Genomic DNA, 13,713 nt, shown 5'->3' with positions numbered 1-13,713 from the left:
AGACAGGGATTGGACTGGACTGTGGGACATAAAGTGATACTTGTGAAGAATGTGCCTCTTAGACAAGTAGATACAAGAGACCAAAGGGGCGGCTTCTGTCCAGAGGTGAGAGGGGAAGGCAGAGAGAGTTAGGAGCTGGTTGAATGTTCATGGGGAATCAGGGGCGGATGGGGACGAGTGTGTTGTCGCAGAATGGGGTGAGCAGTTGGGGTCTCATTACAATCTATGGTTAAAAAAAAGAAATTCTGTATGGGAGGCTAACTTGAAATGTAAACCTCATTTAATTACAACAATAAAAATAAATAAATAAATAGAAGTTATAACATTAATAATATGTCTCTAATATTAAAATTTTGCCAAAAAAAGTGTGTTTATGTTTATGAGAAGCCAAATCTCCAAATAGTTTTTTTTTTTAAAGTAATATGTCTGGTTGAATTAACACAATATATTAAAAATGTCCAAAGATTCTTTTCATTTTAAAACATTCCTTATATTTAGAAAAGTAACTAGTATAATTGCTGTAATAAAATTAAGAAATACCAAGACAGACGAATGCTTTAAATAATTTCCATTTACTGTTACAGATAAATTGTCATTCTACTAATCACAGGTGTCTTCTGAGCTTTACAGTCATTGATTTCTTGTTTTAGAGAGGGTAAAATATGCACAAAAAGAAAAAGTACTGGTCTATTTTTATTTTGTGAATATTACAGTTAACCTAATAGTTAAAACTGAATAAAGAGAAAATCAGATAAAAAGTCACATTTACTCACATTTTACTCACATAAAGTCTATATAAGTATTCATGGGATTATCACAAAAACTACAGCTAGTTTGGTTAAAAATCTTTAGGGGCTCATAAAACCAAAACAAGAAACAATCAAGATAAAAAATCATTATCTAATAATAGATCTTTAGTAGTCATCACTAACACTCATCTGTAAGTTTGTTGTACTGTGGTGGCCTGCATGTTCCTGTGATGCTGGAAGTTATGCCACTGGTATTTCAAATACCAGTAGGGTCACCCATGCTGGACAAGTTTCGTAGAATTTCCAGACTAAGACAGACAAGGTAAAAGGACCTGGCAATTTCCTTCTAAAAAAAGTGGCCAGTAAAAACCTTATGAATAGCAGCGGAACATTGTCTGGTATAGTGCTGGAAGATGAGCCCCTCAGGTAGGAAGGCACTCAAAATATGACTGGGGAAGAGCTGCCTCCTCAAACTAGAATCGATCTTAATCACACAGATGGAGTAAAGTTTTCAGGATCTTCATTTGCTAATGCGTCATGTCTCAACATGAGAAGAAATAGCTTCAAACATCCATTAATAATTGGAGCATTTAATGTACAAAGTATGAAACTAGAAACATTGGAAGTTGTCAAAAATGAAATGGAACGCTTGCAGATATATATCCTAGGCATTAGTGAGCTGAAATGGACTGGTATTGGCCATTTTGAATCAAACAATCATACGGTCTACTATGCCAGGAATGATAAATTGAAGACGAAGGGCATCACATTCATTGAAAGAAAAAAAAAACAAGAAAACATTTAAGATATATCCTGAAGTACAGTGCTGTCAGTGATAGGATAATATCCATACACCTACAAGGAAGACCAGTTAATATGACTATTATTCAAATTTACGCACCAAGCACTAACGCCAAAGATGGCAAAATTAAAGACTTTTACCCTAACTTCTGCAGTCTGAAATTGATCAAACATGCAATCAATAAGCATTGACAATTGCTGGTGATTGGAATGCAAAAGTTGGAAACAAAGAAGAAGATCTAGTAGTTGGAATAGACAGCTTTGGTAATAGAAACGATGCTGGAGATCATACGATAGAATTTTGCAAGACCAACCACCTATTCATTGGAAATACCTTTTTCAACAACATAAACGGCAACTATACACATGGACTTCACCAGATGAAATACATAGGATCAAACCAAATACATCTGTGGAAAGAGATGATGCAGACGCTCAATATCCTCAGTCAGAACAAGGCCAGTGGCTGACTGCAGTACAGACCATCAATTGCTCATATGCAGGTTCAAGCTGAAGCTGCAGAAAATTAAAACAAGCCCACAAGAGCCAAAGAACGACCTTGAGTATATCCCACCTGAATTTACAAACCGTCTCAAGAATAGATTGAATGCATTGAACACTAATGACCGAAGACCAGATGAGTTGTGGGATGACATCAAGAACATCATACATGAAGAAAGCAAAAGGTCACTAAAAAGACAGGAAAAAGAAAAGACCAAAATGTATGTCAGAAGAGACTCTGAAACTTGCTCTTGAACATAGAGCAGCTAAAGCAAATGGAAGAAATGATAAAGTAAAAGAGCTGAACAGAAGATTTCAAAGGGCAGCTCGAGAAGGCAAAGTAAAGTATTATAATGAAATGTGCAAAGACATGAGACAGAAAACCAAAAGGGAAGAACACGCTCAGCATTTCTCAAGCTGAAAGAACTGAAGAAAAATTCCAGCCATGAGTTGCAATCTTGAGGTATTCTATGGGCAAAACATTGAAAGACACATGAAGCATCAAAAGAAGATAGAAGGAATACACAGTCACTGTATCAAAATTAATTGATCGACGTTCAACCATTTCAGGAGGTAGCATATGATCAAGAACAGATGGTATTGAAGAAAGAAGTCCAAGGTGCACTGAAGACATTGGAGGAAAAAAAGCCTCCAGGAATTGATGGAATACCAACTGAGATGTTTCAACAAACCGATGCAATGCTGGAAATGCTCACTCGTCTATGTCAAGAAATTTGGAAGACAGCTACTTAGCCAACCAACTGGAAGAGATCCATATTTGTACCCATTTCAAAGGAAGATGATCCAAAGGAATGTGGAAATTACCAAACAATATCATTAATATCACATGCAAGTAAAATTTTGCCGAAGATAATCCAAAAACAATAGCAACAGTACACGGACAGGGAACTGCCAGAAATTCTAGTTGGATTAAGAAGAGTACGTGGAATAAAGTATATCATTGCTGATGTCAGATGGATCTTGGTTGATAGCAGAGAATACCAGAAAGATGTTTGCCTGTGTTTTATTGACTATCCAAAGGCATTCAACTGTGTGGATTATAACAATTTATAGGATTATAACAAATTATAGATGACACTGTTAAGAATGGGAATTCCTGAACACCTAATTGTGCTCATGAGGCCCCTATACATAGACCAAGAGGCAGTCATTTGAACAGAACAAGGGGATACTGCATGGTTTAAAAATCAGGAAAGGTGTGTGTCAGGACTGTATCCTTTCACCATACTTATTCAATCTGTGTGCTGAGCAAATAATCCAAGCAGCTGGACTATGTGAAGAAGAATACAACATCAAGACGGGAGGAAGACTCATTAACAACCTGTGATATGCAGATGACACAACTTTGCTTGCTGAAAGCAAAAAAGACTTGAAGCACTTACTGATGAAGATCAAAGACTACAGCCTTCAGTATAGATTACACCTCAACATAAAGAAAACAAAAATTCTCACAACTGGACCAATTAAGCAACATCATCATAAACGGAGAAAGTATTGAAGTTGTCAAGGATTTCATTTTACTTGGATTCACAATCAACGCCCATGGAAGCAGCAGTCAAGATATCAAACGACATATTGCACTGGGCAAATCTGCTGCAAAAAACCTCTTTGAAGTATTAAAAAGCAAAGACGTCACTTTGAGGTCTAAGGTGCGCCTGACCCAAGCTGTGGTATTTTCAATCACCGCATATGCATGTGAAAGCTGGACAATGAATAAGGAAGACCGAAGAAGAATCGATGCCTTTGAGTTATGGTGTTGGCAAGGAATACTGAACACACCATGGACTACCAGAAGAGTGAACAAATATGTCTTGGAAGAAGTACAGCCAAAATGTTCCTTAGAAGTGAGGATGGTGAGACCTCGTCTCACATACATCGGACATGTTATTAGGAGCAACCAGTCCCATCATGCTTAGTAAAGTAGTAGTTGTTGTTGTTAGCTGCTGTAAAGTAGAGGGTCAGTGGAAAAGGAAGATCCCCAATAAGATGGATGGGCACAGTGGCTGCAACAGTGGGCTCAAACATAGCAATGATTGTGAGGATGGCTCAAGACCAGGCAGTGTTTCGTTCTGTTGTACATAGGGTCAGTGTGAGTGGGAACCAACTCAACGGTGCCTAACGACGTAACAACAACAGTGGTCATCAAAGACAATATGATCTTTAATTTGAACATCAATATACAAACGATTTCTAAAACATTTAGGGTCTAGCATTTAAAAATTTTTAATAAAATTAGATTTGAGATAATTTCTCGAAATATTTTTAACATATGATATTGTAACATGACATTACTTCTCAATAAGATAGAAATGATTTTTTATTTCAGTAGAGGAAGAAAATTAAATGCAAACACTATTATGTTTTTGAACAGAAAGAATCAGTACCTAAATGGGTTTTGGAAAGAAGAGCATTATATTGAGAGAATATCAAGGGAGTATAGTCATATTTAGAAGCACAGATTAGAACTGGCACAGTGGTCCCTCATCTAGTTTCCCCTTACTATTTCTCCCTCATCCTCTCCATGAACCCCACATATTTTGAAAGACTTTGACTTCCATTAAATTGCATTATTACAGATAAATTCATCTTTGTATATTTACAAAGTATACAAAGTATAATGCAGTAACATCAGCTTGCCAGAGTTTCTGATTAATATGCAATAAACAGCATTATTACACTAGGTGATATAATATTAACCAAAAACAATTTTTCATTTTGAGAAGTATGGAAGGTTTAGAGGTAAATTAATTGTTTGCATTAGTTTTTTAAAATATTAAATACTGTTAATAAATTCTAGTTACTGTATGTAGACATTCCTAGGGCTCTATGGACCCCAATTTGGGAATTAGTTATACAGTAAAACCCTTTCTTTTTAGAGGTAAGGACATTCTACCAGACCACTTACCCTTAGTAAATGCCAATTAATGGCATAATTGTTCACTGATCTTTCGACAATACTGTATCTATAGAGTTGTATTTTATAATCTTTATAAATCAGATATTTAAACTCTGCTAATATAAATCCAGTGGGAATTGAGCTCCCTGATTGATCCTGAAATTTTTTCTATTGGTTAGAGACATAAAGTGTCACTTGTTCTATTCCATTTTGGAAGGCCATAACACTACCTGGTTACCAATTGTTTCTGTCTCTCCTGAATTGATAATTTTGCCATAATAGATGGTCTAAAATGCCTAGAAGACTGTTTATACAGAATTCTACTCCTTGCCAAATATTATGTATTTATATTTAATAAGCTCCTTTCAGTTACACTACTTTTCGTCATAGGGCCAAACCAGGTAAATTCTCATTGATGTTGCACTGGCCAGAGAGACAGGAATAAGCAGAATGATTTATTTGGGGATAAACTCAAGCTCACAAATATATTATAGGTAGGCACTAAGCTTTTATGGGTGTTAGAAAATAAATGGGAGAAGAACTGAGAATTCATGTCAGTCACTGATTCTACACCTTTAAACTAGATTGTTTTAAAATATCTTAAAAAATAATCTTTTTATATGAGAATTAAAGAAAGGCAAGCAATTACATCACTGTTTTATGTTTATATAAAAATATACCATAAAATGTAGCAGCAAATAGAATACCAGTAAGTTTAACAACCAAAACTTACTTTTTTCATTATATGAGATATATAATAATAAATATACTGCATAATTATGCTCCTCAATTATTATATTTCTTTGTTCCTTTCAGTTAACTAACATACAAAGTTTACAAACTACATTCATTTAATATATGTATATCATCAAGTGTTGTTTTGTGGATACTGTTGTATGGATTTTAGAAGTACAAGAAACATTTATGATTAATTCTGATACAGAAATGTATCAATTTAAGGTGTTCTTCAAACATACTTGAATTTTCAGATAATAAAGAAACAAAAAATATTTGAATACCAAAAAAGTGAATGTTTTAATGAATTTCTGGGAGACAACACACTTTTTCTAAAAGCACAAATGAATATCAGTCAAAATTTTCTTTAAAATTGCAGCAAAATACTTTAAAAATAAATTACATTTTTAGCATAACTAAATACTCAAGTGAGAAACAGATTACAAATTATTTGATCAACAATTAATATTTGTATTTATCAAAAACTCTCATATTATTAAAAAAAAAACTGCAATTAACCAACACTCCTATAGATACTGACTTAAAATGACAGTGGTAAAGTTTGTTCTAAAGCTTAAAGAAATACTAGATTGCTTTGTTCAATCCTGATGAATAAAATTGATTTGAAAATCAGTTTTGGAAAGGCACTTCTTGATTAAGTAATAGAGATCCCTATGTTTGCTCGATCTTTTAAACAAAAAAGATTAAATAATATTACTGATACCTCTCTCCGTCGAGAAGCCCAACAAGTTTGTTTGATCTTCCATACCACAGCAGCCACCAGTAATAGGGATAAAAAACAACTGGAAAATAAAACGCAAGTAGTTTTGGCTCAAAAAATATTCGAAATATGTATTGAAATAATAAAAGAATAAGTGGATGATTAGAAAAGATATAGAAGTTATCACTTTGTCTCAGTAAATCATTCAAGCATAAAAATATAAATTTGCAAAGTTTAAAATTCTCTCTCAAATCAAAGTATACAAGAAGAAAAAGAATTTATTGATCTTCCTTGCTGTATATTACAGTGATCCGCTACACGGTAAATAAAGGCAGGTTACAGTCTAGTTTCCCTCTTTTAAATTATGCACATTCCTTAAAACTCAGTTCACAGCACTACGCTCGTCTCTCACAAAGAGACTGCCCAATTATTTTCATGCCCTTCAATTCTGACCTCAATTGGAATGATTTCCAAATCTGTAAGTTTCGAACTGTCAAAATGAGAGCAATCCAATCATTAAAAGGTGACTAAGAGATTAGTTAGTTCAAACTCCATCTCAGGAAAGAAATTCCCAGCACAACTCTGATAGTGATCCAGCCCCTAATTAAATACCCATAGCAGCTGAAAAGTTACTGGCTCACAAGCCAGTGCATTCTCTTTTTGGCAAGCTGAAACTATGAAAATGTCCTTTTATTAAGGTGTCTGTCTAACTTTTATCAATTCAGTGGGTTACACTGAATCAGTCTATTCCTGCTTCTATATACTAGAACTTCTTTATATATTTAAAGAAGACTACTTGATTCCTTCAAGTTCAGTGGGTCTCAGTCAGGAGGGTTTTTGCCCCACAGAGGACATTGGCAGTGTCTGGAGACATTTTTGGTTGTCAAAACCCCGTGGGCATCCAGTGAAATGCTGTTAAACATCCTACCACACACAGGCCACCCTGCACAAAAAATAATAATTTTCCAGCCCAAAATGTCAAAAGTAGAGAGATTAAGAAGTCCTGTTGTAGTCTGAAATATTACCATAATGGTTACCATTCTATTATTATACTCAGTTAATAATGTAACTGTTAAAATATGTCACTGAGAATTGATACTTCAGATATAGTCTGAGGATCATTTATTTGAATTTCAGTCCTACCATCAAACCTTTGGAATTGTAACATAAGAGATACAAATATCACCTCAAAGTTGCCATGTCCAAACTGAATTCTTTAATAATATTCATAATCATAAAACAATTAACATCTATTGAATATGTACCAAGAACTATGCTAAGTGTTTAACATGCATTATGTCTTTAATTATTACATTCGCACATGTTATATTGTTTATAGAGTTATATACTCATTTAACAGATGACAAAGCTGAGTCATGAGGAGTTTAAGAAAATTGTCTAAGTTACAAAAGTAGTAAGTTGCAAGTTCTCTCCTTTCTTCAACTTCTTTTTTTACCATTATTTTTTCAATTAAAATGTAAAAAGTACATTCAGCTGTATCAGTCAGACACAAAATCTTGTCCACTGTTTCTTTTAGAATATCTATAGTAGTCTCTAACAGTACTTATACCAAAATTCATTTGTATTTAACAATTAAATACAATTTAAATACCAAAATATATTTTTATTTGATGACCTGGCAGTTCACAATATTTCACCCCCCAAAAAGTTACATGATAAAGATTCAGCTTGAGACGGCAAAGACTAGCGAGTAGTTGAACTTCTCCATCAGGAGCTAAAATTCTCCCTAATCTAAATTTTATGATTTAAGTGAAAAGCATAACTTTGACACTGATGCAGAAGGCCAGTATAAAAATTTGCGTTTTTCATAAAATTTCACCTTCTTTGAGAAGATAAGATATAATTTAGGAGTTTATAGCAAATGCTTTCTATGCTGATTCCTACTAGGTTAGCACTTAAAAAGAAGCCCTGGTGGTACAGTGGTTAAGGGCTCTGTTGATAATCAAAAGGTCAGTGGTTCGAACCCCGCAGGTGCTCCATGGGAGAAAGATGTGGCAGTCTGCTTTCGTAAAGATTACAGTCCTGGAAACCCTTTGGGGCAATTTTACTCATCCTACAGGGTTGCTATGAGTCAGAATCAACTATACGGCAATGGGTTGAGTTTTGGGTTTTTTGGTAGCACTAAAAATAAAGAAAAATGGTGATAATGTTAACAAATTGGATGATAAAACTGATAGACAATTTAAGAGAATACTTAACATGTAGAAGCTGAATTTTAAATGAAAATATCAAAGTAAAGACTATCATACTATATTTGATCCAGCACTAAAAATAATCCAACCAAATACTGTAGTTTTACACAAATAATGTGCACCTTCTATGTTTGTTTGCCAGCCACACCCTCCCTCCTCGAGGTATTTTAATAAAGCGGTGCTTACTAAAATACCTCATGGTGGGAGGGCATGGTTGGCAAACATAGAAGGTGTGCATTATTTGCATAAAAATAGGGTATAGCTCAGTAGCTGGCATATAGTTGTCAATAAACTTTGGCTAAATGAATGGAATTGGTTAATTGATTTTAATAGCTTAAAATTTTTTTATAATATTAAATGCCTTACTGGGGCCAATTTTTTTTTTTTTTAAGATGGTGAAATTGAATCCCATAACAGATTAAAGAATTTGCCCAAGGAAGGTCATTTAGAAAGTAAGTAATCATTTATCCTTATATCAAGGTAAAAACCCAAAACCAAACCCATTGCTGTAGAGTCAATCCCAACTCATAGCAACCCTACAGGACAGGATAGAACTGCTCCACACGGTTTCCAAGGCTGTAATCTTTACAAAAATAGACTGCCACATCTTTCTCCTATGGAGTGGCTGGTGGGTTCAAACTGCCAACCTTTTGGTTAGCAGCTGAGCACTTAACAACTGTGCCACCAGGGCTACTTCTGTATCAAGGTAATTCTTTATAACAGTCCTTGGTTTGTAATAAATTGCTGTGGTGTGATGGATCACTTCTGTGTGGCCTTTCTAGTCATGGTCTTATAACTTCCACCCAAGTGATTGGGCGGGACTATGTGACAGGGTAATTGTGGCCCACCAAGGGGATTGTTTAGTTTTGCCATCCCGCTGGGCTTGAGGTAAGCCACCCCATAGGCAGGAGAGACAAAATACCACCACCAACAAGGAAGAAAAGCCAGCGAGTCCCTTGGACCCGGGATCTCCACACTGAGAAGCTTCTGGAAGCAGGAGACAGAGAGAGAGAGAGAACTGTAACACTAAAGGCGGCAAGAAGCAGCAGCAGAGACCCGGCAGCAGAGACCCCACAGCAGGAGATGGCACGGAGGGCTTCCCAGCCCGCAAGAGAGAAAGCTGAGTGCCTTTGGGCAGAGGCGTAGGGCCAGAGAAAGGTGTGCCTGCAAGTACGGCTGGGAAGAGGCTGTCCTGATGGAAGAATTGTATCCTTGAGTGTTCTTGAGCCTGAATTGTAGCCTGTTACTTCCCTAGTAAACCCCATAATCATGCGTATGGTCTATGAGTTCAGTGTGGCCATTGCAATGAATTATTGAACCCAGCAGAGAAGTACAGAGTGCCGTGGGAGGGATGGCTGGTGTCTGAAATGGTAAATATGGTGGACAAAGGGGGCATGTATGACCTTCACCTACAGGAATCAGCCTTGGGCTGTTGATCTTGATTCTCCGTCCCCCTTCTGGAGTTAGAGGAGGTCAGACACCGCCCCCATGTCGTTTTTACAATTACATTGCATACAAGATACAGTTCTTTTTAAAAAATGTACATAAAAACAAAAAGAAGCTCATTATATTTGCTTCATTAAAAAGCAAAAGGAAGGAGGGAGGGAGGGAGGGAGGAAAAAAGGAAGGGAAGAAAAGGAGATGAGAAGGGAGGGGAAGAGAAGGAGAAAAAAATGCTTATTCATCTGGAGCCCTGGAGGCGTAGTGGTTAAGAGCTTGGCTGCTAACCAAGAGGTCAGGGGTTTGAATCCACCAGCTGCTCCTTGGAAACCCTATGGGGCAGTTCTACTCTGTCCTGTAGGGTCGCTGTTAGTCAGAACTGACTCGATGGCAATGGGTTTGGTTTCTTGGTTATTAATTTAATATAGCTGAAAACTTACATTCACCCTTTGGTGTCCACTAGAAAATCAGCTGAAAGTTCTGTAATCCTGGAGGATAGCAAGATTTCCATCAGCCTGAATTCTTTCAACAACTATGAAGCAATGAACTTCATACCCCCCTGTCCCTTCCACAGGCTCCCTTCTGCCCACTGTGCTTTATATGAGTGATAAATAAACTTTTATTATATTAAATCACTGAGATATCTTGGTTTATCTGTTCCAGTTATCTTTTCCTTAATAGATTTCTTAAGCCAAAGGTCTTAAAGGGGCAGCATCAAATATTAGCATCCTTTAATCTGATATTGTAGCAATTTTGACAAAAAGAAAAACATGTTTTTGCTGCTTTCGTTCAAGTTCTCTTTTTTGTTATAATTATACAATAGCTTTTGTTGCTCCTTGGTATAGTTTCTTTTTTGGCAGGGGTGGAGATAATAATCGAGCCTTTTCTTTTCCTTTTTAATTACGCTATATGATAATACTGCCAGAAGATTAGAAAGGTTCAACACCCCTCAGTATACTCCTCCCAATGGAAACAAAAAAAAAAGGATAAAAAAGCAGTATATGAGCAACAGAGATAAAAAAAGAGACACACAGGAACTTAGGGAGAGATATTTCAATAATTTCTTTTTAACCTTCATAAAATGATCATTATTGAAACATTTCTTAATATGAAAAAACATGGAACTCATTAGGTATTCTCACTGAGGGGAAATTAAAAAGAATTGAATAGAACTAACACAGTGTAGTATAAGGTTATATTCTAAAGCAGGTTTCTAGTGACAATGCAGTACTCTCTAGTGGTAATCTAGTTCGCCAAACGCAACAAGAGATAACACTGTCACTAGTTTAAAGCAATTTAAAGTTAACTGATCATAAACATCATGTCTTAAATATATATTTTATAACTGTATAAGAATATTAATCTTTTATTTCACTGAAAAAATGTTATAAACTAGGGAATTGTGCTGAAACAGAGACATTTTTAAAAGTAACTTACCTCCAAATAACTGCTATTCCAGAAAATATCTTTCAATGGTTTATAAAAATACCTTCCTACCACTTTTTCCTTAACAACTAAAATGTTAACAAAATAAACAACTAACTTATAAATGCAACAAAACTGTGTATATTATAAAGAAAAAATTACTTCAGTTATCAGATTGACAAAGATGGAAAATCAATAAATCCCAGTTGGTGGGAAGTAAGGAAACAGTACGTTCATAACATAAGTTGGTAAAACTGCTTGGAGGGTTGTTAAGCAAGAATTACTGGACTTCCGGCAAAATGGCGCTCTAGGCAGAAGCACCACACCGTCCCTCCACAGCAAAGATCCGAAAAGCTAAGCCGAACAGAGAATACAACAATCCTGAAACCCTAAAACATCAAATGAAGAGATAAAGAACTCAGCCAAGCACCAAATGGAGTGAGAAAACTGACAGAGAACGGACAGCAAGGAGAGATTCATGCAGAGGTCACCTATCAGCTAACGCAGCATGGATCCACCATCTTGGACTCATATCAGAGACCAGCAAACAGGCGGTACAAGAAATCAGCTTCACGGAGCTTCCAGCGGGAGACAAAACAACCCGTAATTTGCGATATATGCTTTCCCACCCCGCACCCTTCTTCAACGCACTCAGCCTCCTCTGCTTCCCGCGGCCACATTCTCTTGTCCAGGAAGCACTGGCTGCTTGGATTCCACCCATCCAAAAGGGGCGGCTCTCTGAGTGCCATTTGTTGGCTGCTACTGTTGCTATTTTCCACTTCTTTTGATTTCTTCCTTAACTCTCACCACCTCCCCCTCCTTTCGCTCAAATACCTGGTTCTGTGCACCATCTTTGCTTCACCCTGAGGGGCTGCGGAGATCTGGTAATTTGTGATATACGCTTTCCCACCCCCTACCCTTCTTCACCCACACTCAGCCTCCTCTGCTTCCCGCGGACACAGTCTCTTGTCCGGGAAGCACCAGTTCCTTGGATTCCACAAGCCAGCACTAGCTGGCTCTCCGAGTGCCATTTGTTGGCTGCTGGTATTGCTTTTTTTTCCACTTCTTTTGATTTCTTCCTTACCTCTCACCACCTCCCCCTCCTTTCGCTCAAATACCTGGCTCCGTGTTCCATCTTTGCTTCTTCCTGAGGGGCTGCGGAGCTCTGTTCGAGTGTGGACTGCTTTCCGGTCTGGGCTGCCGCGCTGGTGGGATCCTGGGGGCTTTTCTTCGTTTGTTTCTTTTGAATTGTTTGTTTCTTTTCTTTTCCTTTTCTTGAGTTGGGAGCATGTTCTGGCCAGGCGGTGCTGCGTGGCTGGGAACATACCCCTTCAGCTTGCACAGAAGTGCAGAGAGATTCCTGAGCGCATTTCGTTTTTTGTTTGTTTTTGTTTTTTTTTCTGATTTTTGGGGGCTTTTCTTGTTCTTTTTTTTTTTAATTTGTTTAATTTGTTTTTTAATTTTCTTTTCCCTCTTTTTCCCTTTTTCATTACGCAGTTTCTCGTCTCTCTATATCTTCCTTCTCTTTCTGTTCCCTGAATATCTGGCATCGTATACCTCTACACCTTCTAGCCAGGGGGTGTACTGCAACACCTGAGAACAACTTCCCCAGACCTCATAGCCACACTGGTGGGATCACTGGGAAATTTGCTGTTCTTTTCCCTTTCTGATTTTTATTTATTCACTCTTTTCTTTTCTTTTCTTTTCTTCCTCTTTCCCTTTTTGTTTTTCTCCATTTCATAGTCTCTCATCACTCCACTCAAATGGCAAGCCATCCTAGCATTCTTTTTTGTTTGTTTGTATGTTTTGGGCTCCTGTTCCTCTCTCCTCTCTCCCATATCCATCTTAGCTCGACACATAACAATCTCCCCACTACAGCCTGCCTACCTGCACTATGCGCTTAACATCACAGCACCACGCAGCACAGGCACAGCCTACTGGAACCTGCCCTGCACTGATTACTGACCCACCCTGATGGCTGTAGTAAGTGCCACAAACAACCCGTCCCAGTAATTCCTCTTCAGCTAGATCTGCCTGCCGTACTATATCTGAGTGACTGACCCTACCAGTTGGAGAAGGAGGTGAAAAGTATTGTGCCCACAGACGAGCAAACAACAAACAACACACAGCCCACCTGCTCAGACATAGACAAATTTTTTAAAAAAGGGATGAAACAAACAAATCTACCATCAATAAACGAGAAAAATAACT

General features: G+C 37.1%; 1 protein-coding gene across 4 annotated transcripts in view; it reads right to left on the bottom strand.

Moving 5' to 3' along the window:
- Positions 1 to 13,713, bottom strand: part of ATRNL1 (attractin like 1) — a 743,508-nt gene that overhangs the window by 451,861 nt on the left and 277,934 nt on the right. For 3 of the 4 annotated variants that reach the window (XM_004374869.2, XM_023729981.1, XM_023729982.1), the window contains exon 26: positions 6,428 to 6,506. In XM_004374869.2, coding sequence (XP_004374926.1) covers positions 6,428 to 6,506 — 79 coding nt within the window. Of the gene's footprint in view, positions 1 to 6,427; positions 6,507 to 10,517; positions 10,566 to 13,713 lie in introns of those variants that run through there. The other variant, XM_023729983.1, reaches the window with a different exon arrangement.

Source organism: Trichechus manatus, unplaced genomic scaffold, assembly GCF_000243295.1.
Source record: "Trichechus manatus latirostris isolate Lorelei unplaced genomic scaffold, TriManLat1.0 scaffold00031, whole genome shotgun sequence".
Classification (NCBI taxonomy): Eukaryota; Metazoa; Chordata; class Mammalia; order Sirenia; family Trichechidae; genus Trichechus; species Trichechus manatus.
The sequence above is the reverse complement of the archived record's forward strand: the minus strand, read 5'-3'. Positions and strand labels throughout refer to the sequence as shown.